We start from the raw sequence: 21749 nt of genomic DNA, 5'->3' as shown, positions 1-21749 counted from the left end.
AATTAAATTTAATCTTTAAGAAACTGCATGTTTTTCTAACCTCCTTGTACTTCAACCACAGCCTTATATTTAAAATGAAAGAAATTTGTTGGAGCTTAAGATGGAAGCAAAGAATGTTTACCCCTGATAGACAGGAATCGCACATGGACTAGAACTGCGCAGTGCATGTGGCCCAGCACTGGCGGCAGCTCCACAATCTCTTCTTGAGATTCCTGGTAGAGAATTGACTCCCAGGCCACCCTCTAACTTTTTGTAGGGCTCAGCATTGATTGTGGGTCTCAGGGTTTGTTTTCTGAGCAATTTCTTCTGTGGCTGTGTATATATCTTTATGATAAATCTCATTTTTCTTAAAGCAACTGAATGTGTACTTGCTCCTTGCAAGTAAAGAAGCCTGGACAGAAAAATATTCATTGTAGAAAATACAGAAAATATAAAGAAAATAAGTTTTCTCCAATCCTCCCTGCCCCATCCCCAGTGGAGCTGTTAACTCTGTTTATTCCCTTCTTTTTCCGAGTGTTTCTTAAAATTGTGATCTTACAACCTTTTCAATGTGCTGAGCTCTGTGATCTTATTTCTAGTTGACAAGCAAATTAAAGCAAAGTGAAATGAGAATAATTGGAGAAGCTATGAATATTTAGTGAATATGTATTTTTAAGATCTGAATTTTTGAGAGATTTAGTTTCATTATAAAATGAACATCAATGAATATGCTTTTAACCTAATGAGAAAGTCAGTGCCATTTACATTTTTTTTTTTTCCAATTTCCTCTGTGTTGCTCAGATATACATCTTGTGAAAGTTTTAATGAAAAGTTTTGTTGGGAGAGATCCAATCCCTTGTTGCCAAGGGAAGCCCTTTTGTCACCTTGATAAGTTCGCCTTAAGCTTGTTTGAGCAGAAACTCAATCTTGATTGGATTTGGTGGTGCTGAGTTACACGGAAAGTCCACTGATATGAATGTCATCTTATTAATGTATAATGAGAACTAAATAGCTGAGTAGTGGGTCGGGTACTTACATCCTGTCTGTCCTATGTAGGGAAGTAAGTTTCTCAGAAGCTCACTTGGTGAAGGTACAATAAGAACAGTGGAAATGAGTGATAAGAATCAACTGTTTAAAGTTATCCTGTTTTGATGACTTGGTATCTCCTTCATCTTCCTTGGATTGTCTCTGCATGGCCAGTGCCGGAAAACCTTTCTTCTTTATATACTTATGCTCTCACTCAGGTACATTCATAGGTACTACACTTGTGCCTCCACTGTTGGTTTCTATTTCTTGGTTAAATGATAATATAGGGAATATATTGTTAAGTTCACAGTTCCATCCACCTTTATGGGAACTGGAGAATTAAGAAATCCCTCGTGAGAGGCCCTCTTGAAGGTGGGAAGGACATTGTGAAAGTTGAAAGATTTCCTTTTCACATAGGGAAGAGGAAGTTTTCCCTGAAGTTTTTGGCTACCTGTTTCACAACCACTGGCAACAAATGTTCCCTGTGAAAATTAAAATGACCATGCCTTTCTTACATTACTGACTACTGCCATATCCTCAGGAACCTGGGACATCTGTGAACATTCTTGGTCAGAGGAAAGAGTGGTAAGATTGATTAATCCATTTTCACTGTAGGAGAGGGAGGCTGCATATATTGCCAAATATTTAGTGTTGCTGGACAAGATGATCGCCAAATGCTTGGTTCTGTTATAAATATGAGCTATATTTAAAAATCTATTTTCTTTTAACCTACAAGGAAAGAAATTAATTTTTAGATTTTTTTTATGCATTATGATGCAACTTGTAGGGAAAAAAACAGTTGTTTTGGAGTCATAGGATTTGCTAAAAATCTACCAGATAAATCTATCTGTCAAATAAAGATTTCAGTATAAGAGATGTATTATAAACCTTGTAACTTTCTTTGGGGATTTCTGTATCTCCTTTTTTTCTGGCTTGGTAAAAATGAATAGAGGACAAAGCCATTGGGGACCAAAATTTGCTATATACTTGGGAGTGCTTCCTGTGCAATGAAAGAATCTATGAAAAGGTTACACTCTTTGAGGCAATTGTAGGCACACCTTGGTTTAAAATAGTGCAGTGTACATACCTCCCAAAGAAATCACAAAGCACACCTTTTAGCTTGTGATTGCCAGCAGTACTAGTTCATTCACCACAGATTTCCTTGAAAAGTAAAACTCCCTAGTACACTTATAAAACACCCAGTTTTCAGACAAATTTTCAGTTGAATATTTATTATAATAAAATTTTTAAAAATTTAAAACTGAGGTGTTAAAGGACTATCATTATATATTTAGGTTCTCTGCTCTCAAAGACTCTTTGAAGGACACAACTTTTTCTGTGAGTTGTAATAAATACATGTGTTAAATATATTCCTGTCTGAGTTTTATTCTACTTTCTATCAGGATTTATGAACACTAGTGAGCCTGAGAAGAAATACAAGGCATAATATTTGGAATATCATTTTACATTTACATGATCACCTTTTATCTGAAGTAGGTTTAGAAAGAACTCTTTAATTTCAGTATTTGTTAATTTCTGTTTATTTTGTCACTCAACAGATACTTAAGTGCCTACTTTATGCAGACAAGTGACTAGATTCTACTGATATGGTGGTAAGCAGAACATATACTCCTTGCTCTTGAGTAACTTGTAGACAGACAAGTGGGAGAGACAGGATTAGAATGCTAACACGTTTAAATAAAAAGCTAGAGCTCTATGTAATAGCTCTATGAAGGACAAGTATACCAGAATTTATAATAGAAAGGACCTGACTAAATCTGGGAAGTCAGAGAAAGTCTCTCTGGTAAAGGAGCTGAGATCTGAAAAATGAGTTAAGTAGCATAGAGGGAGGGAACACTGTTCCCAGGTACTCTGTGAGAAAACTTGGTACTTTTCACTGTGGAAAGCAATTGGAGGCTACGAGAGTATGCAACTTCAAGATTACACTTCAGAGGTCAGAAGGGACCAGAACATGGAGAATCTTAGAGGTCATGTTAAGGCTTTTGGTCTTGAGAACAATAAGTAGTTTATTAAAAGAGTGTAAGTACAGTAAATTTGCATTTAAGGAGCTAATCTATTTGAATTTGGTAGCTGTGTTATAATTCGTTGTTATTTAACCACAAATCAGCATCTTATTGCTGGTGGTGGTGGTGCTTAACTGCCATTTATTTTTTATTTTATTTTTTTTTCTTTCTGTGACAGTCCTTTGGAGCATATCCCAAGTACAAATATATTAACTCTAATTCTTATAACTAATGAAGTGGTTGTTATTGGCTTCATTTGACAGATGAGGACACTGCCATTCAGAGGGAATAAGTCATTTGATTGAGGTCAGCTAGCAAACAAGTGTCAAGCTAGAGACTCAGTCTGGGTTTTTCTGATGTCAGATCCCCGTTGGATAATAGGAATTAACTCAAAAATTGTCCATGTACACTTTCTGGACCAAGTATATATTCAGATAGGTTCTTAGAGTTTTTTTTAGTAATAAACTAGTCTTTCTGCATTGGGCCACTTTGATTCTTTTCAAGCTGAATTAAAGAAAATAGCTTCTTTTAGTTACCACCAGAGGGAGCAAGAAAGATTGAGGTTTGAAGTTCTCAAAATCAGGACTATTCATTCAGCCGTAAGCAATTCTAATTAACTTACATTAAGAATATTTCTTTAAATGAAATTTGTATATGGTATATTCCCATTTTGACTTAAAAATTTAATGTGTATTTAGGTATTGAAAAGAAATGTGGAAAAACATGTAACCAAACATAAAGTTACTGTTACTTTTAATGGTGGTTTTACTTGGTTGTGTATCCCCTTTTCCTCCCTCTTGCCTTCCTTTCCTCCTTTTTGTTTTGAATACATATTAGTATTTTCTTAGTAGCATTTTCTTATTTTTTTTGCTATGAATATATTATCAGATAATAAAAAATAACATTTGTAGTTTATATGGGGAGTTTAAAGGCTACTAAAATGGTTTATAAAGTGTTTAAAATGTCTAAAATGCATTACCTGTCATTTTAATATACTATTTATTTGGCTGGAAAATCTTTTTTGTATTGAAAAGGTAAATTTAAGCCATCATTTATCTGAATCTTCAAAATTCTGAATTATTATACTCTGAATTTAAGAAAATTTATTGAGTAGAGATAGAAGATGTATCTTTTAAAATGGAATCCAGACTTAAAATGACTTCATGGTATCAACTTTCTCTTGTATCTATCCTATAGAATTGGTAAATGGTATAAAATCAAGTAACCACTTTTATGGGATGTTTACTAAATAGCCTACACCCATTTTTTGACAGCATGGTGTAGAAAAAACATTGAACTTTAGAATTATTAATAGATGATCTTGGGTTTGAATTTTAACTGTCACTTAGTAGCTGTGTAATGTTGGCAAGTTATTGAACTTCTCTAAGTTTCTTTTCCTACGTAAAATGAAGATGGTAATAAAAGTCCATCTTGATTATAGTTGAAGACTATGTGAAGTGTGTGCTCAATAAAAGTTAATTTACCAGGTTTGCAACCTTAGTTTTATTTTTTGCCACAATCTCACTTCCAATATCCAAACTGAACTGATTTATCTTTTAAAGCAGTGGTCCCCAACCTTTTTAGCACCAGGGACTGGTTTCATGGAAGACAATTTTTCTGTGGAGGGTGGAGGGTGGAGGCGTGGTTTTGGGATGATTCAAGCACATTATATTTATTATGCACTTTATTTCTATTATTACTGTGAGGGCTGGCAAATCTGATATTTGTAGAGCAGGCTGGGAACTCAGGCAGCATTTCTGTGTTAAAGTCTTAAGGGAGAATTACTTCTCTGGGAATCCTCAGTTTTTGCTCTTAAAGCCTTCAAATGATTGAATGAGGCCTACCTACATTAGAGAGGGTAATCTTTATAAGTCAGGTCAACTGATTTTAGATGTTAATCATAACCACAAAATACCTTCATGTAACATCTAAGGTTGTATTTGACTAAACAACTGGGAACTATAGCTGAACCAGGTTGATACATAAATTTTATTTATTTATTTAGAGACAGGGTCTCACTCTGTTACTCATTAGAGTGCAGTGGCACAATCATAGCTCACTGTAACCTCAAACTCCTGGGCTCAAGTGATCCTCCTGCCTCAGTCTCCCAAGTAGCTAGCACTGCAGGCATATGCCACCATCATTTTAAAATTTTTTTTAGAGATGGGGGTCTTGCTATGTTGTCCAGGCTGTTCTCAAATTCCTGACCTGAAGAAATCCTCCTGTTTCAGTGTCCTTAAGTGCTGGGATTACAGGCATAAGCCACCATGCCCGGCTAACATATAAAATTTAACTACCATGTATACATAGTGCTATTTTGTAGACAGTAAAATGTGAATATAGAGAGTACTTTCTAATAGGATCTCCTAATAAAACAGCGCACAAATTAGCTTGATCAGAGGTAATAAAGTAGGTGTATTTTGGCCAAAGATCACTGGGCACCTAAAACAAGTGTTGGCAAATTATGGCCTATTGCCTATTTTTGTAAATAAATCTGTAGTGGAAAACAGCCATGCTTATTCATTACATATTGCCTATGGCTGTTTTGGTTCAACAGTGGCAGAGATGAGTAGTTCCAACAGCGACCCTATGGCCTGCAAAGCCTACAATACTTACTATTTAGCCTTTTACAGAAAAAGTTTGCCAACCCCTAAAAGATACACATAGAGAAGGTGCTTGCCATTCTTGCTTTGTTATGGTCCACTCGTAGTTTAGTTTTCCGTTCAAGTATGAGTGTGTACTGATTAGACATTACAGTAGCAGAGTTTCATTGTTTTAAATCACAAATTTTATTAGATTAGAAATAAATTTTATTAGATTAAAAATAATATCCTAATTATTTTTATTGAATAGCCATTCAAATTTTCTTTTAGATCACATGCCGAGTTTCGTTTTTGTCAATAAAACATATACGAATGTTGTTAGGTTTTAAATGAGTACTTGCATATTTTTAGGAAAGAAGAAAAAGTATGTTTTCTGTAAAATTTTATGTTATTATTATAATTACAGATTTCAATGTCTGTATCTATTTTCCTTCTTTTAAAAGGGTAAAAAGGTATATTTCTGTACCCAACTCATCCCCTATTTTTAGATCATGGATAAAGAAAAATGGAAACAGTTATTTCTCAGTCTGGTTACTCTTGTCTATAAAATTGAATTAGACTACAAGATGTATGTGCTTCCAAACCAAAGAATAAACTGCAACTTTAGTTAGTAGAGAGAGTCTAGGCTCTGGATTCAGACAGTTCTAGGTTTAAATTTAGTGGCCTTAAACAACTGTTTTATTTTCCAGTGATCCATAGGTCAACAATTTGGGATGGGCTCTGCCACATGGTTGTTCTGCTGGTCTGTCTGGAGTTACTCATGTGGCTGCAGTCATCCTGTGTCTCCACTAGGACTGGATGGTTTAAGATGGCTCCACTGATATGTCTGGCACTTGATGCTAGCTGGCATGACTATGTGGCTGGGCTCTTTTTCTGGCATGATCTTTTATCCTCAAGGGGGCTAGCTTGTTCACAACAGTGTGCCAGAAGCATTCCAAGAGCGCTGGAGTGGAAGCAGCAAGGTCTCTTGAGACCTAGCATCAGAAGTCCCACAAAGTCACTTCTGCTGCATTCTACTCATCAAAATAAATTTCAAGGCCAGGCCAGATTCAAGAGATGAGGAGATAAATGCCATCTTGTGATGGGAAAAGTGGCAAAGTCACATTGCCAAGGGATGGGCTTACAGGATTGCTGCACAATCCACAGTCCACCACCATAAATTAATTAGCTTCTTTATGCCCCATTTGGAAAATAGTAATAACAGTGTGACCTAACTAGAAGGGTTCTTCTTAAAGTTTAACAATTATGTAAGTAAAGCACTTGGAAGTATTCCTTAAACATTTTTGAAATAGAATCCTTATTATTTATTTATTTATGAATGAATGAACAAATGAATGAATAAATGACAGAGTCTTGTTCTGTTAACTGGGCTAGAGTGCCATGGCATCAGCCTAGCTCACAGCAACCTCAAACTCCTGGGTTCAAGCAATCCTCCTGTCTCAGCCTCCAGAGTAGCTGGACTATAGGCACGCACAACTATGCCTGGCTAATTTTTTCTGTTTTTAATAGAGATGGGGTCTTGCTCTTGCTCAGGGCTAAGGCTAGTCCCAAACTCCTGAGCTCAAGAGATCCTCCCGCCTCGGCCTCCCAGAGTGCTAGAATTACAGGCATGAGCCACTGTGCCCAGCCTAGAATCCTTATTTTAAATGCTATGTTTTTACTGTAGACCTAAATATGAGAATAAGCATTCTTCTTGTTATTATTAACAATTTGGCCCTGTATTTTTAATATGGGAGACATATCTTAAGACTCACTGAAAGGACGTTCTGTGTAAAATAGCTGTGTGGGAAAAGTTATGCATTTATGTACAAGTATTATTCATTTAATAAATGAAAAGAAAAGCAATTAAGTAAAGTATTTCTTAAAAATCTATGCTTTCCTATAGCCCTCTGTTTATATCTTTATATTTCCCATTTTAAAATTTAAAAATATTAGCTAGAAGTGTCAGGTTTGTTTTCAGTTTCATTCTTGAAGAGTCTTTTGAGTTCTAGCGAACATATTTTTGTTTAATTAATGTTTCTTTGCAAAGCCAAGAGAAAGTAGAAAGCCAAAGGAACAAAAATATCTTTTGTCGGTTTTCACTGTGGTCAAACCTCATCAGAGGCACATTAACAAGTATGTCTGTTTTGCTTTTTACTTTGCTGAGAATAAACATAGAATGCTTCCTAAAACTGTCCTATTTTGAGATATATGTCAAACATTGGCAAAAATATTTGTTAAAACTCACCAAAGGTATTACTCTGTTCATTGGTATGTATAGGGATGGGAGGCATAATAGACCTCTTTGGTTTTCACCTTTATATTTTAAAAATTTTGCTCTTAACATTTAGGCATTTTAAGAACTCTAATTTGAATACATTTTTCTAATATCAAGGAACAAAGTTTATTTTTTCCAAATAACCTATTGCTTAACATTTTTAAGGGGATATTAAATAAAATCTTACTTAACCAGCCTGAGAGGTCTATTCTTATATGATATGCATTATAATTTGTTCTGTGTAAGATCTATGTGTATATTTACTTTGGAATTTAATGCATCTTCTTTTGAGGAAGGGTGAAATAAGTAATATTACAAAGCAAGTGATACATATTAAAATTGGAGAAGCACCATCTTTATATTTTTAATAAACTCTTTTGGGTGCCTAGACAGTTCTAATAAAGGAACAAATACCTGCAGTAGGGGAGGGATAGACAGTCTGGTATTTATGCGTCAGACTAGAATAGCATCAAACTGGGTGGTTAGGAAATCTTGGCAAAGCAGTATTTTCTGAGTGTTTCTGACTCCAGTTCTTTAAAATTTTTTTTCAGGTTTTATACATAGCCATGGTAGATGCTGAAGAGTTAGGTTTATTATTTAATTCATCATCATCTTTTTTTGTCCTTGATAGTTTTATGTAGAGGAATCCAATAAAGCGAGATTAAGCCTATTAAGTCAGAAAAATAATAGATAGGATATAATTTTCCCTTTCCTCTATTTGTTCTATTGAGTCCAGACTGCATACTTTCAAATCATGCAGTGGAAGGATAAGAGAAATGAATGAAGCATAATTAAATAAGGATCAAGAAAAATCATAAAGAGAAGAGAGTCAGGTCAGGGAGAAAGAAACTGGTTGTACTGCTTTTGTTTTCCTGGTTTGTTTTAACATTCTTTTCCTTTTCCATTACATAAGCTCTAATTTGCTGTTATATAAGAGGGAGAAATAAATAACCTTCGGACTAAATGGAATGGCGGAAATATTTCTAACCATCATCAATCCAATGAACTGTTGAACAGTTCTTAATTGTGCAGCGTAATCTTCAAGGAATGTTTATGCTTCATAAGCTTTGCTCTCTGCCGTTTTGAATTGCAGTAGAGCTTGTGTTAGGTTTAGTAACAGAGAATGTTGGTAATTATGGGGTACTGTAGAAGCCTGTTGTACTTGGTTAATTAGATGTTTTGGGGGAATTTGCCTAAACATATATGTTATTTAGTTTTTATTTAGGCTATTTTCTTTCTCCACTGGAGAAAACTTTATTTAGTAGCTGCTATGTTCTTTTTCTTGAAGAGCCTTATCTTGAGGATGTGATTGTTTATGAATTCTGTTTTGGGGGGTGCTATTTTTTATGGTAGATTTTTTAGTACAACTCATTGCAAAGTTTATTTAGGTTTTTAGGTCTGAAGTGGGTGAAGTATATTATGATATCTATTATGTTAAGATAATTGATTAATCTTGTAAACATTTCCAGGCAAGTTAGGAATCAGCTGGTTATTATTGCTCAATATAAATTCTTGGAAGTGAAAAAAATAGCAGTATGTCAGGATGAATTATTTTTTTAGACTTAATTCTTTACAAGTGGTCAAAAGAACTTCATGAAAAGGCAGTTGCCTTAATCCTTAAATAAGTCCCTTTTGAAAAATGTTCATGATAAAATTGGGGAATCCCGTATTTTAGATCTGGTGGTGCCTGCCTTCTCTTCTGCCCTTATCTCATCCTGGGATTCCTCTTACTCTATGCATCAGCTGTGTTGGCCTTCTTTCAAATGTGCCAAACTCCTTTCACTAGTTGTTTCCTTTGTCTGGAATGTAAATTCTTTGTCATTCAGATCTCACTGTCAAGATCACCTTCTTAGAACAGGCTTTTCTGATTACCCAACCTAAAGGGCAACCCCCAGCATTTTCATCACATCTCCTTCCCTATTCTTACCTCATAGTTTCTAGATTTCCTTAGTTGTTTACTTTCTGTCTTTCCCTGTTAGAACATCAAGTTCCACGAGAAGAGTTGACTTTAGCTGCCTTACTCACTGCTGTATCCCCAGTGCCATGCCTGACAGTAGTAGGTGCTTCATGTAAGTTTGCATATGCAAGTATGAAAGTTTTTCTTCTTTTTTGCTGTAAAGGACATCTAAATTTATTATGTTGACATTTTAAAAAGGTACTTGTGTTTTTACATTGAATATTTTTTTCAGATGATTAGAGAAGTGGAAATAGCTTAATTAGTAGAAAGAGCACTGGGCAAGAAGTCAAAACAACAGGATTCTTTATTTTGCAGCTAGCTACAGTTGCCTTATAGCAGATGAAATCCTCTAATTTCCTGACTCAATTTCTGCATATATAAAATGAGAAACAGGGTTAACTTTTCATGTGACGATGCTTAGGAGGTAAGTAGGGGCATCACTGTGGAGAGATTTATAGGCTCAGTCAAGGAATTTTGTCTCTCCTACAAGCAATAGAAGCCTACTGAAGGATTTTAAGTGAGGTGGAAGAGGGTGTATGGAAGGGAGTGGGAGTAGTGGTGGTGGTATGATTAGGTTTCCATTTTGGAAAAATCATTCTGACTACGGTGTGGAGAATATAAGGAAAGGGGCTAGAATGAACAGGGATAGACCATTTAGGAGATTAGTGCAGCCATCTGGTGAGGGATGGTGCTTAGCACTTGAGTAGGGTAATGTCGATGGACATGGAGATGAGCGTTATTATTTGAGTAATAACAGGAAGGTGAAGTTACCAGGATTGGTGATGGAGGACCAAGGAGAGTAAGGTGTCAAGACTGATTTCTAGATTTCTGTCTACATGCGACCAGATGGATTCTGGTGTTTTTGCTGTTAGTGAAATTTGGAATAGGATCTGGTTTCTGGAGGAAAAGCGTATTTTTGGTTGAGGACATGGAGCTACTTTCAAGAAGGTATTTGGATATATAATCCTGGAGCTTAGAGAAACTTGAGTTGCAGATGTGTTTGTGAATTATTTGTGTACAGATTTTAATTGATAAATATATCATGAATATGAAGTGCTTTGTAGCCCATAAAAGGCCACATGGTTGTGTTTGTAGTTTCCTAATTTGTGGTGCTATTTCAAACCTGGTGACTTTCCACTAGCCTTTTAATAGATGGTTTAGTCATTTCTATGGAACTTTTTTGACTTTCCCTCTTTTGAACTACTTTTGTACCTACCCATAATTATTGTGGTGTTATGTACTGTATTATTGTTGTGTGCACGTTTATATACATATCTGTCTGCCTTATTATATTGTGAGATAGTTGAAGAAAGTGACTAGATTTTGTTCCTGTGACTTGTGTGAGGCCAGATATCATGTCTGTTTTGTTCCCCATGGTATATCCAATGTCCAAAATGGGGCTAAGCACACATATCAACTGACCATACATATTTTAATGTTGAGCCAAAATATTTATATCCCTTTGCACATAGATGTTCAGTAAATTTTTATTGAACAAATAATTACCCAGTTTTCTAGCAATTCTTCAGTACTTATTTTATAAATATTATGTAAAGTATAAAACATTTTTGCTACTTTATCTGTATTAGGTTTTTAAAAGAATCTTGGGGTCTATGGACTGTATATTGTGTAAAGGAGATCAGTGAGCCCCCTGAAAATATTTGTCCCTGCCCCTGGTTTCTGGCACACAACTTCTAAAACCCTTGGAATCTCCAGAATGATAAGAGTGACATTTGTGTGCTGATGACTGGGGCCTCCTAGATAGCATCAGGATAGGAACTGGTCACCAGAAAGCCCAAGGCATGATTAGAGGGTTGGAACTTTCAGCCCATTCCTCAACCTCAGGGGAGGGGAGAGAGGCTGATCACCAATGGCCAAAGATGTAATTACTCATGTCTGTGTAATGTAGCTTTCATAAAACCCCAAAAAGGACAGGGTTCAGAGAGCTTCCTGGGTTCCAAAGATGAGTAGGTACCAAAGGATGGTGAGCTAGGAAAGAGCAAGGAAGCTCTGTCCCCCTTCCCACATCTCTTCCATGTGGTTGTTCATCTTTATCCTTTGTAATATCCTTTATAATAAATGGATAAATGTAAAGTGTTTTCCTGAGTCCTGTGAGCTGCTTTAGCAAATTAATCATGGATAGTGGGAACTCTGATGATTTATAGCCAGTTGGTCAGGAGCACAGGTCACACCTGGGGCTTGCAATTGACATCTGAAGGGGTAGGGGTGGCAGTCTTTTGGAACTGAGCCCTTAACCTGTGGGATCTGCCACTGTCTCCAGGTAGTGTCAGAACTGAGTTAAAGTGTAGGGTGCCCAGTTGGTGAATGCTGGAGAATTGCTTAGTGAGTAGAGAAAAACCTCCATGCATCTGGTCACAGAAGTATTTTGTGGTATGAGAGTAGGGAAAACAATTTGGTTTTTCCTGTCTCACAAGTGCTTATATGGAATTATAAAAAGGGTCCATTTCTTTCATCAGATTCTTAAAGGGGTCTGTGACATCAAAATTATTAAGATCTGCGAATTAGGTACTTTTGTTCAGTGTGACTGCTTTTGGTGTTAAGCAGATTTCTATGAAAGTTTTGCTGTCATCCTCTATATTTCTCTTTTGGATAATATATCAAAAATTGCCTTTAGGCTAAAACTGGTCACTAGATCATTTTAGCTATGATCTGTTGAGTGTACCTGTTAAATGGTATAAGGCATTTTATATGGATTTGCATATATGTTAAAGTCTACTTGTTTATTTGCACCTCTAAATTTCTTTTCAAGAGACAATATCCTAAATATTGAATAAATCAATATTTAATATTAGACTTATATGGGTTTAGGGAAAATCAGAATTAGACCCTTTAACAGAAAAGAGGCTAACGGTTACTTGCAAAATATTTAATACTGGTTATTTCTAGATGGTGGAATCATGGGTTATCTCTGTTTTCTTTTCTTTTTTTTTCTTTCTTTTTTTTTTTTTGAGACAGACTCTTACTCTGTTGCCTGGGCTAGAGTGCAGTGGATTATCATAATTCACTGCAACCTCACACTCCTGGGCTCAAGCCATCCTCCTGCCTCACTCAACCTCATGAGTAGCTGGGAGTACAGGCGTGCACCACCATGCTCAGCTGAGTTTTCTATTTTTTGTGGAGACAGGGTCTGGCTCTTGCTCAGGTTGGTCACCAGCTCCTGGCCTCAAGCAGTCTTCTTGCCTTGGCCTCCCAGAGTGCTAGAATTATAGTTGGTGCTTGGCCTATTTTCATTCATAAACTTAAATATATTCTAGGTTTTCTACACTGAGCATATATTATTTTTAAAATTAAAAAAATTTTTGTATCATTTCTGAAAAAGTTATGAATTTCTAATTGATATCATGAGGGTCGTTGTCAAAACGTTCAAGTGATTTCTTTTATGTTGATTTAGAGTTTGAAGTTATCATCCAGTTAGATCCACCTAGTGAAATAACTGATTTGTGTTAGAATGTTATATTTATTCTCTAGAATTAACTGTAGTTTGTCTTTTACCATAGATACTTTGGTTTGCTGTATTCTGAGTTGGATGAATGTCTCCTTTTCAAACCAATGGTAGTAACTGCCTATAGAAATTTATTATTATTAACATATGGTAAACATTGGTGCTCCTCAAAAAACTTACTGCTTCTTTTTAGGAGGCTTTTCATTTGCTATTACAGGGCTTTCCTTGTAAGTGTATGACTGTGGACTCACCAAGATATGTCGGAATGTTAGTAGCTGCTTTTTAAAGCAGAGAGGTGGCTTTTGTTAAAGGATTAGAGTGGAAAGAGATATGCCACTTTTCCTGCCGCATTAATGATTCAGTGAAGGGCCTTGGTGATAACCGTGTAATGCAGCTTAAAAATGTATACATCAACCAGATTTGTTGGACCATGTCTCAGCAGTGTATGAAATATACAGGAGTTGAGAGGACAATTCAGTATAATGAGCTTGGCTGAACCTGTAACTGCTTTAACAGTTATAAACCTATGGCCAATCTTGTTTTGTGTATACTCCCAACCCCCTGATTGTTTTTTTAAAAAATTATTATTAAATAATATTAATCATGCTAATGGTATTATGGTAAGACATTGCATTTCTCTTCTTATTTTTGTATTTAATTGTGTTGAAAACACATAACATAAAATTTACTATCTTAACCATTTTTAAATGTACAGTTCAGCAGTGTTTAGTGTTTTTGTAACAAATCTCCAGAATGTTTTTATCTTGCAAAACTGAAACTCTGTAACCATTAAGCAACTCCCTATTCTCCCTCCTCTCAGCCCCTGGTAACTACTATTCTATTTTCTGTCTCTGTGAATTTGATTACTTTAGATACCTCATATAAGTAGAATCATATAGTATCTGTCTTTTTGAGACTGGCTATTTCACTTAGCATAATGTCCTCAAGGTTCATCCATGTTGTAGCATGTGACAGGATTTCCTTCCTTTTTAAGGCTGAATAATACTCCATTGTGTATATATATGTGTGTATGTATATATATATTTGCATATATATATATACACATTTTATTTATCCATTCATCCATCAGTGGACCTTTGGGTTGCTTCCATCTCTTGGCTATTGTGACTACTGCTGCTATGAACATAGGTATGCAAATATCTCTTTGAAACCCTGCTTTCAGTTCTTTTTTTTTTTTATTTCAGAATATCATGGGGGTACAAACATTTCGGTTGCATGAATTGCTTTTGTATAGTTTAAGTCAAAGTTATAAGTGTGCCCATCACCCAGATAGGGTATATTGTACCTGTTGGGTATGATTTCACCCATCCTCTCCCCCCCCCCCCTCACCTGCTTTATTACCGATGAGTTTTACTTCTATGTGTGCACATGAGTGCTGATCAATTAGTTCCAATTTAATAGTGAGTACATGTGGTGTTTGTTTTTCCATTCTTGTGATACTTTACTTAGAAGAAGAATGGTCTCCAGTTCCATCCAGGTTATAAAAGGTATTAATTCATCATTTTTTTTTTATGGCTGGGTAGTACTCCATGGTGTACATATACCACATTTTATTAATCCACTCATGAACTGATGGGCACTTGGGTTGATTCCATATCTTTGTGATTGTGAACTGTGCTGCAGTAAACATTTGAGTGCAAGTGTCTATTTGATAAAACAACTTTTTTCCTTTGGGTAAATGCCCAGTAGTGGTATTGCTGGATCAAATGGTAGGTCTACTTTTAGTTCTTTGAGGACTCTCCATACTATTTTCCATAGAGGTTGTACTAGTTTGGATTCCCACTGGCAGTATAGAAGTGTTCCTTTCTCTCCGCATCCACGCCAGCATCTGTTGTTTTGGGACTTTTCTGATAAAAGCCATTCTCACTGGGGTTAGGTGATATCTCATTGTGGCTTTGATTTACATTTCTCTGATAATTAGTGATATTGAGCATTTTTTCATATGTTTATTGCCCGTTAGTCTATCTTCTTTTGAGAAGCTTCTATTCATATCTTTTGTTTGATTTTTTTGTTGCTGATTTGCTTGAGTTCTTTGTAGATTCTGGTTATTAGCCCTGTATTGGACATATAGCATGCAAATATTTTCTCCCACTCTGTAGGTTGTCTATTTGCTCTATTGATTGTTTCCTTGGCTGTGCATAAGCTTTTTAATTTGATCAAATCTCATTTATTAATTTTTGTTGCTGTGATTGCCTTTGGGTCTTTTTCATACATTATTTGTCTACACTGATATTTAGAAGAGTTTTCCAACATTTACTTCTAGAGTTCTTATAATTTCATGTCTTAGGCTTAAGTCTGTTATCCATCTTGAACTCAGAAGTGGGATTGCTGGATCATATAGTAGTTCTATTTTTAATTTTTTGATGAACCACCATATGTGTTCCTTAGTGGTTGCACCATTTTACAATCCCAACAGTGTACAAGTTTTCTAATTTCTTCACATCCTTGCTAATACTTATTCTTTTATTTTTTGGTAGTAGTTTTTCTAATGAGTGTGAGGTTATATTTCCTTGTGGTTTTGATTTGCTTTTCTCTAATGATTAGTGATATTAAGCATCTTTTTTATGCTTGTTGGCCATTTATCTATTATCTTTGGAGAAATTCAAGTCCTTTGCCCATTTTTAAATTGGGTTATTTGCTTTTTTTTGTTATTGAGTCTTAGGATTTTTAAACTATGTTTCTGTGTATAAGTACCTTATCTGATATATGATTTACAAATATTGTTTCACATTCTGTAGGTTGCCTTTTCACCCTGTCGACTGTTTTGTAGCACAGAAGTTTTTAAGTTTGATGCAGTCTCATTTGTCTATTTTTGCTTTTGTAGCCTGAGCTTTTGGTGTTATATCCAAGAAATTATAGCCAAATTTAATTGTTTTCTTCTAGGAGTTTTATAGTTTCAGGTCTTACACTTAAGTCTTTAATCCATTTTTAGTCAATTTTTGTATTTGGTGTAAGGTAAGGGTCCAGCTTCATCTTTTTGCATGTGGATATCTAGTTTTCCCAACACTTTTTGTTGAAGAGGCTGTCCTTTCCCTTTGGAGTGGTCTTGACACCTTGTTGAAGATCATTTGACTATACATGTGAACATTTATCTCTGGGCTCTTTATTCTATTCCATTGGTCTATATGTCTGTCTTTATGCCAGTACCACACTGTTTTGACTACTGTAGCTTGGTAATATGTTTTGAAATCAGGACGTGTGAGACCTCCAACTTTGTTCTTGTTCCATATTGTTTTTCTACTTGGGGTCCCTTGAGATTCCATACGAATTTTAGGATAGATTTTTCTATTTCTGCAAAAAAAAACAAAAAAAAAACCAAAAAAAACACCATGCCATTGGGCTTTTGATAGGGATTGCACTGATCTATAGATCACTTTGGATGGTATTGGTATTTTAACAATATTAAGTCTTCCAAATCCATGAACATGAGATGTTTTTCGATTTTTTTTTTTTCCTCCTGTGGCTTCTTTGATTTCTTTCAGAAATATTTTGTAGTTGTCAGTGCATAAGTTTTTCACCTAATTGATTAGGTTTATTCCTAAGTATTTTATTCTTTTTTAATGGTATTGTAAATGGAATTGTTTTCTTAATTTTGCTTTTGTATTATTCATTGTTAGTGTATAGAAATGCAACTAATTTTTGTGTGTTGAATTTTGTATCTTGCAACTTTGCTGAATTTATTCTAATAATTTTTGTGTGTGTATGTGTGTAATCATTAGGGTTTTCTACACATAAGATCATGTCATCTGAGAATAAAGATAATTTCACTGTTTTTTTTCCAATTTGGATGTCTTTTAATTCTTTTTCTTGCCTAATTTTTCTTCAGGTTTTCCAATATTATGTTGAATAGAAATGGTGAGAGTGAGAATCCATATCTTGTCCCTGATCATGGAGAAAAAGCTTTCAGTCTTTCACAGCTGATTATGATATTAGCAGTGAGCTTTTCATTTATGGTCTTTATTATGTTGTGGTAGTTTCCTTCTATTCTTAGTTTTTTTTAGTGTTTTTATCAGAAAATGGTGTTAATCTTTTCAAATGCTTTTTCTATATCATTTGAGATGATCTTGTGATTTTTGTTCTTCATTCTATTAATGTGGTGTATTACATTGATTATGTTCATATCTTGAACCATCATTGCATTCCAGGAATAAATTACACTTGGTCTTAGTTTATAATCTTTTAAATGTGCTTTTGAATTTGGTTTGCCTCTTAATTGTTTTGATTATTTTTTAAAGCAAATAGCAGGCATCTAATCATTTTACCTGAAAATACTTCAGTCTGGATTTTGAAAACATAGGAATTTTAAGAAATAATTGTGATATTAGCACACCAAAAAGCTCAATTTACTGTGATTCTTTAATATCGTTAAATATCCAGTTAGTAGTCAATTTCCCCAATTTTTTTTGTTAAAACAATGCAGTTTGTTTAATCAGTGTACTTATGTTCTATGTCTTGTGATTGGTTGATATGTTCCTGAAGTTACTTTTAGTCTACAGATTCGTTTCTTTTCTTTCTTACCATATTTTGTTTAAGAAACCATAGTTTCCTCTATGCTGGATCTTTGTGATTGCATCCTGTGTAGTCTATTATGTTCCTCTGTCCCCCATATTTTTTGTAAATTGTTAGTTCTAGAGATTTGGCTAGATTTTTATTTTTAAATTTTTACTTAGATTACTTGATAGGTGGTGGTATATATGACCATCAGGAGATGCTTAAGATTTGGTTATCTTTCTGTGATGCTAACAGCCTCTGAGGATCATTGTTCAAGCCATTAATTGAGTAGGGATTAAAAAATGGTGAAACTCAAATTTTATTACTCTTTTGTTTATTTGCTGTAATACCTTTAAAAAGGTAAACCTACCCTTATCAACTAGTCGGTTGCCCTGAGGTACAGTTGATACAGGAAAGGCAGAATAAATGGCTGGAATTTTTTTACTTTATTATTTTTTTAAAGAATTTTCTTCTGATTAGTATCTCTGACCAGGAGCAGGAGCACTTGTGACTATCACGAGTCCTACCATTTTTGATTAATATTTGCCGTGCACAGTGCCGAGACTTTTCAAAGGCATTAGCTATTTTATTTTATGCAGGTAGGTTCTCCATTGTTATCCTTGCTTTGTAGTTGAGGGAACTGAGATTTAGAAAGTATAAATAAATTCTCCCACTATTATATAGTAGGTAGGTAGCAGAGCTGGAATCTGAACCCAGGTTTGCCTAACTCCAAAACATATTTTTTAACCGCTATCTCTTGTGCTTTCTGAGAGGTCTAGTGGGATTTATAGAGTGGTAAAGAAAGACTTGAGGTTTTGGATGTACAGGGGGTGAGTGTTAAGAAGGATCTTTTATTGACTATAAGGAATAGGTTCTGTTTGCTCAGTTGCAATCAGCTGAGCCAGTCTTACCCTTCCTGCCATCATCTCAGGTCAATAAATATTTGTTGTCTGAATGTCGACTGTTTACTGGGAAATAATATGGCTAGTATATGTTTGTTCCAGATACAGCCTAGTTAACAATTTAGTGTAAGAGAAAAGAGGATTCATGAAGCAGATTTGGATTCTATTCCTTAACATGAGTTAGAATCTAATGACTATCAAATTGCTTATGTAAAAATCAATTTTATAGTTTCAAACCAGACATAACAGAGATGTTGGATATCTAGTCAAATGAGAGAGCTACTGGAGAGACGGGCAGTAAGCTAATAAACAGGTAAACATGTGATACAATGGCAGATACTGGTAACATTCTGCAGAAAGGAAAATGGGGCACCAGGATGAAAAATTGTGGAGTAGAGCGGGGCAGGGGTTGTTTAGATACAAAGGTCTGAGAAGCCCTCTCTGAGCAAATGACATTGGAGAAGATCCTGAACATAGGAGAGAGAAGAACCTTATGGGCACAGGGGACAGCAAAGGTGGGGAATTTGCTTAGAGCTCTTGGGAAATAGCTGTGAAAAAGGGTGTGAGAGGAGGAGCAGGACATTAAGCCACAGAGGCTGGGAGGCGGCAGTTTGGGGCATCTATAGTACACCAGGACACACAAAGCCCGATCTACTGAGCCTGGGTAGCTCCTTATATGGCTTTTGTTACTCCTTACAGGTTTCTCCCTTCCTTTCTCTTTCCTTTTTGCTGTCCTATTTCTAGAAAGAATGTGCTTGCTTTGTTAACCAAATGACAGGGCCTGAGTTCTATCCCAGATTTCCTCTGAAGAAAGGTGAGATAGACTGGGTAGAGTCTCTGGGTCCAGCCAAATGAATCCATTGTCATATCTCACATGGTTTGGAGAAAGGATCATTGTTTCAAAAATAATACGTTATGTATGACCTTATATATTTTATAATTAGAATATGGGCCTAATGTTTTAAGTTTAAATAGTAGGAAACGGATTTCTTGTGGAAGTTCATAACAATTTTTAACTGGCAGCCTGATTTACAGTATAGCAGCTACCTGTTTCCTATAAACACTCGGGTTGGTATGTTTTGCATTCCCATGAAACAGTTTTCCTGAGCGTGTCTTTCTGGAGGAAGTATAAATTATTCTCGTTATTGTGGTAATTAGAACATGGTAAAAAACCAGCCTGAGTTTGTGTATATACTGGCCTTGTAATAAAAGGAATGTGGGTACAAGTATGGATATCACAGAGAATGTGGAGAAATTGTCTGCTCTGTCTCCAAATGGAATTTTATTTATAGTCTAGCTCAGTGTTTAATGTGTATTTGCCTCCTTTTTAGTATTTAATCAGTTTGTTTGTTTTTATCCACTGAATCCAGATAACTTGACTTTCCACCGATAAAATATTTACTTGTCATATTAGGCAGGGCGCTAAACTTGGAAATAAAGAGTACTGAGTTAAATTTAAAATTTGTTGAACAGTATTCCTCATGATGTATTCTATTTAATGTTTTGGCAGTGCCTCTGGCTCTTCTCATTTAACATGCTAGGAGACAGACTGGCAGCAGTTGTAAGCTGAAACCTGGTTGTATGCAGAATGAGACTGATAGGGGTATGAAATAAAATGGAGAAAATTTGAAAGTGTTACTGTGTGTGTTTCCTTAATTTAAAGTGTGACACATTTGCTTAAAATAGAATTTTATGTTCTGTTTGTCAAGGCTATTATGACTTCATGTTAGATGATTCTAAGACTAAAACTGGTTTTAAATATTGTTTTGTAGAATAACCAAATTTGTTTCTTAACAATGTTGTCATTATGTCACACAAGTTGTTTTGATATAATAAGCGTGTTTTACAATATGTTTGAGTCACTTTCCCCAGCAGACCTGAAATTAATTACTCAGAGGAAAAGCATGCATTTGCAATATATTCTTAGCTGCTCCTTTCTGTCACTCAGCTGTCAAGTCCTATGGAATCTAAAATAGAACTCGACCAATGGGAGGCAGGCTACACACTGTTTACTGGACAGTTCAAAAGTGGACAGTTTTATCCTGCACTGCAGTGTCTTGTGTTGCAGTGTTTAGGCAGCAGGATGCAGCGTGCTGTTCAAGTTTTCCGGTGGGGTCCCTGAAGGGGACAACTTTGAAAGACAGCTTTTAAAGAAAAAGAAATAGAAGGAGTTACAGTACCTGACGTGGGGTTGCTCTGAATCAAGTGCTGCGCCGCAAGGAAGATAATTTTTGAGCGTTATGAAGGCGGAGAAGGATCCCGAAGACGAAGAAAATATCATTAGAGATCCAAGCTAAGTGTAGCACAGCATGTGAGGGACTGAGTCACTGGTTAGGAGCTTGTCTGAGGGCTTGCTTTGTGAATTGCAGAGATTTGTAACTTAATGCAAAGTAGTTTGCCATTAGCAACAAGAAACTAGATCCTGTCTATGATGAACTGTTGGTTTTCTTGTGCTCCTAAGAACAGAGTAGGTATCCCAGTAGTCCAGTGTAACAAAAGATTCTTGGTTAGGCTTTCTGAACTGTGTTCTTTTAAAATTTATTACTGTTTTATTAATGTTGGTTTCTTTGTTTTGTTGTTTTCTTCCTGATTTAGTTGATTAGCAGATTAGGGTTAGTAATAGAAAACAAAAGTTTATTTCTTTTCCTAGGTTTAAAAAGCACATGATAGAATCTTAATAATTGAGCAGAATTACTGTTAACTGACATTGGACCAGAACTGAAGAAAAGTATGTTTGGTAGAGTAGAACTGAAAATCATATGCTAATGTGAGACTTTATTCATATTTATCTCTTAAAAAAGCCTTACCTTTGGATTTTTACAACTTTTAAGTGATTTAAGTAGCTCCTTCCTCTACCAGAAAGTTTGCCTGGAAATAAAGTTGAGATTGTTTTAATTGTAAGGATAAATGAATCAATCTAGAGCAAGTATTTGTGTGCTAAACATGACTTAATCCCTTAGGCATTTGAAAACACAATGTCTCTGAAGCCTACATCCCTTACCACTTCCCAAATTAGAGTCAGTAAA

The 21749-nt window shown here is 35.4% G+C and overlaps 1 protein-coding gene across 4 annotated transcripts in view; it reads left to right on the top strand.

The window, feature by feature from the left end:
- Nucleotides 1-21749, top strand: part of UACA (uveal autoantigen with coiled-coil domains and ankyrin repeats) — a 99653-nt gene that overhangs the window by 27776 nt on the left and 50128 nt on the right. Inside the window, exon 1 of one of the 4 annotated variants that reach the window (XM_045530905.1) lies at nucleotides 9942-9958. The exons of 1 other annotated variant lie outside the window; for it this stretch is intronic. Coding sequence is in view for 1 of the 3 variants with exons in the window: in XM_045530887.1 (XP_045386843.1) it covers nucleotides 21152-21190 (39 nt within the window). In the remaining 2 variants the exon portion in view is untranslated. Of the gene's footprint in view, nucleotides 1-9941; nucleotides 9959-20762; nucleotides 21191-21749 lie in introns of those variants that run through there. 2 more of the 4 variants (XM_045530887.1, XM_045530895.1) reach the window with 2 other exon arrangements.

The sequence above is a fragment of the Lemur catta genome, chromosome 1 (genome assembly GCF_020740605.2).
Source record: "Lemur catta isolate mLemCat1 chromosome 1, mLemCat1.pri, whole genome shotgun sequence".
Classification (NCBI taxonomy): domain Eukaryota; kingdom Metazoa; phylum Chordata; class Mammalia; order Primates; family Lemuridae; genus Lemur; species Lemur catta.
This window is presented reverse-complemented; position numbering and strand designations above follow the sequence as displayed.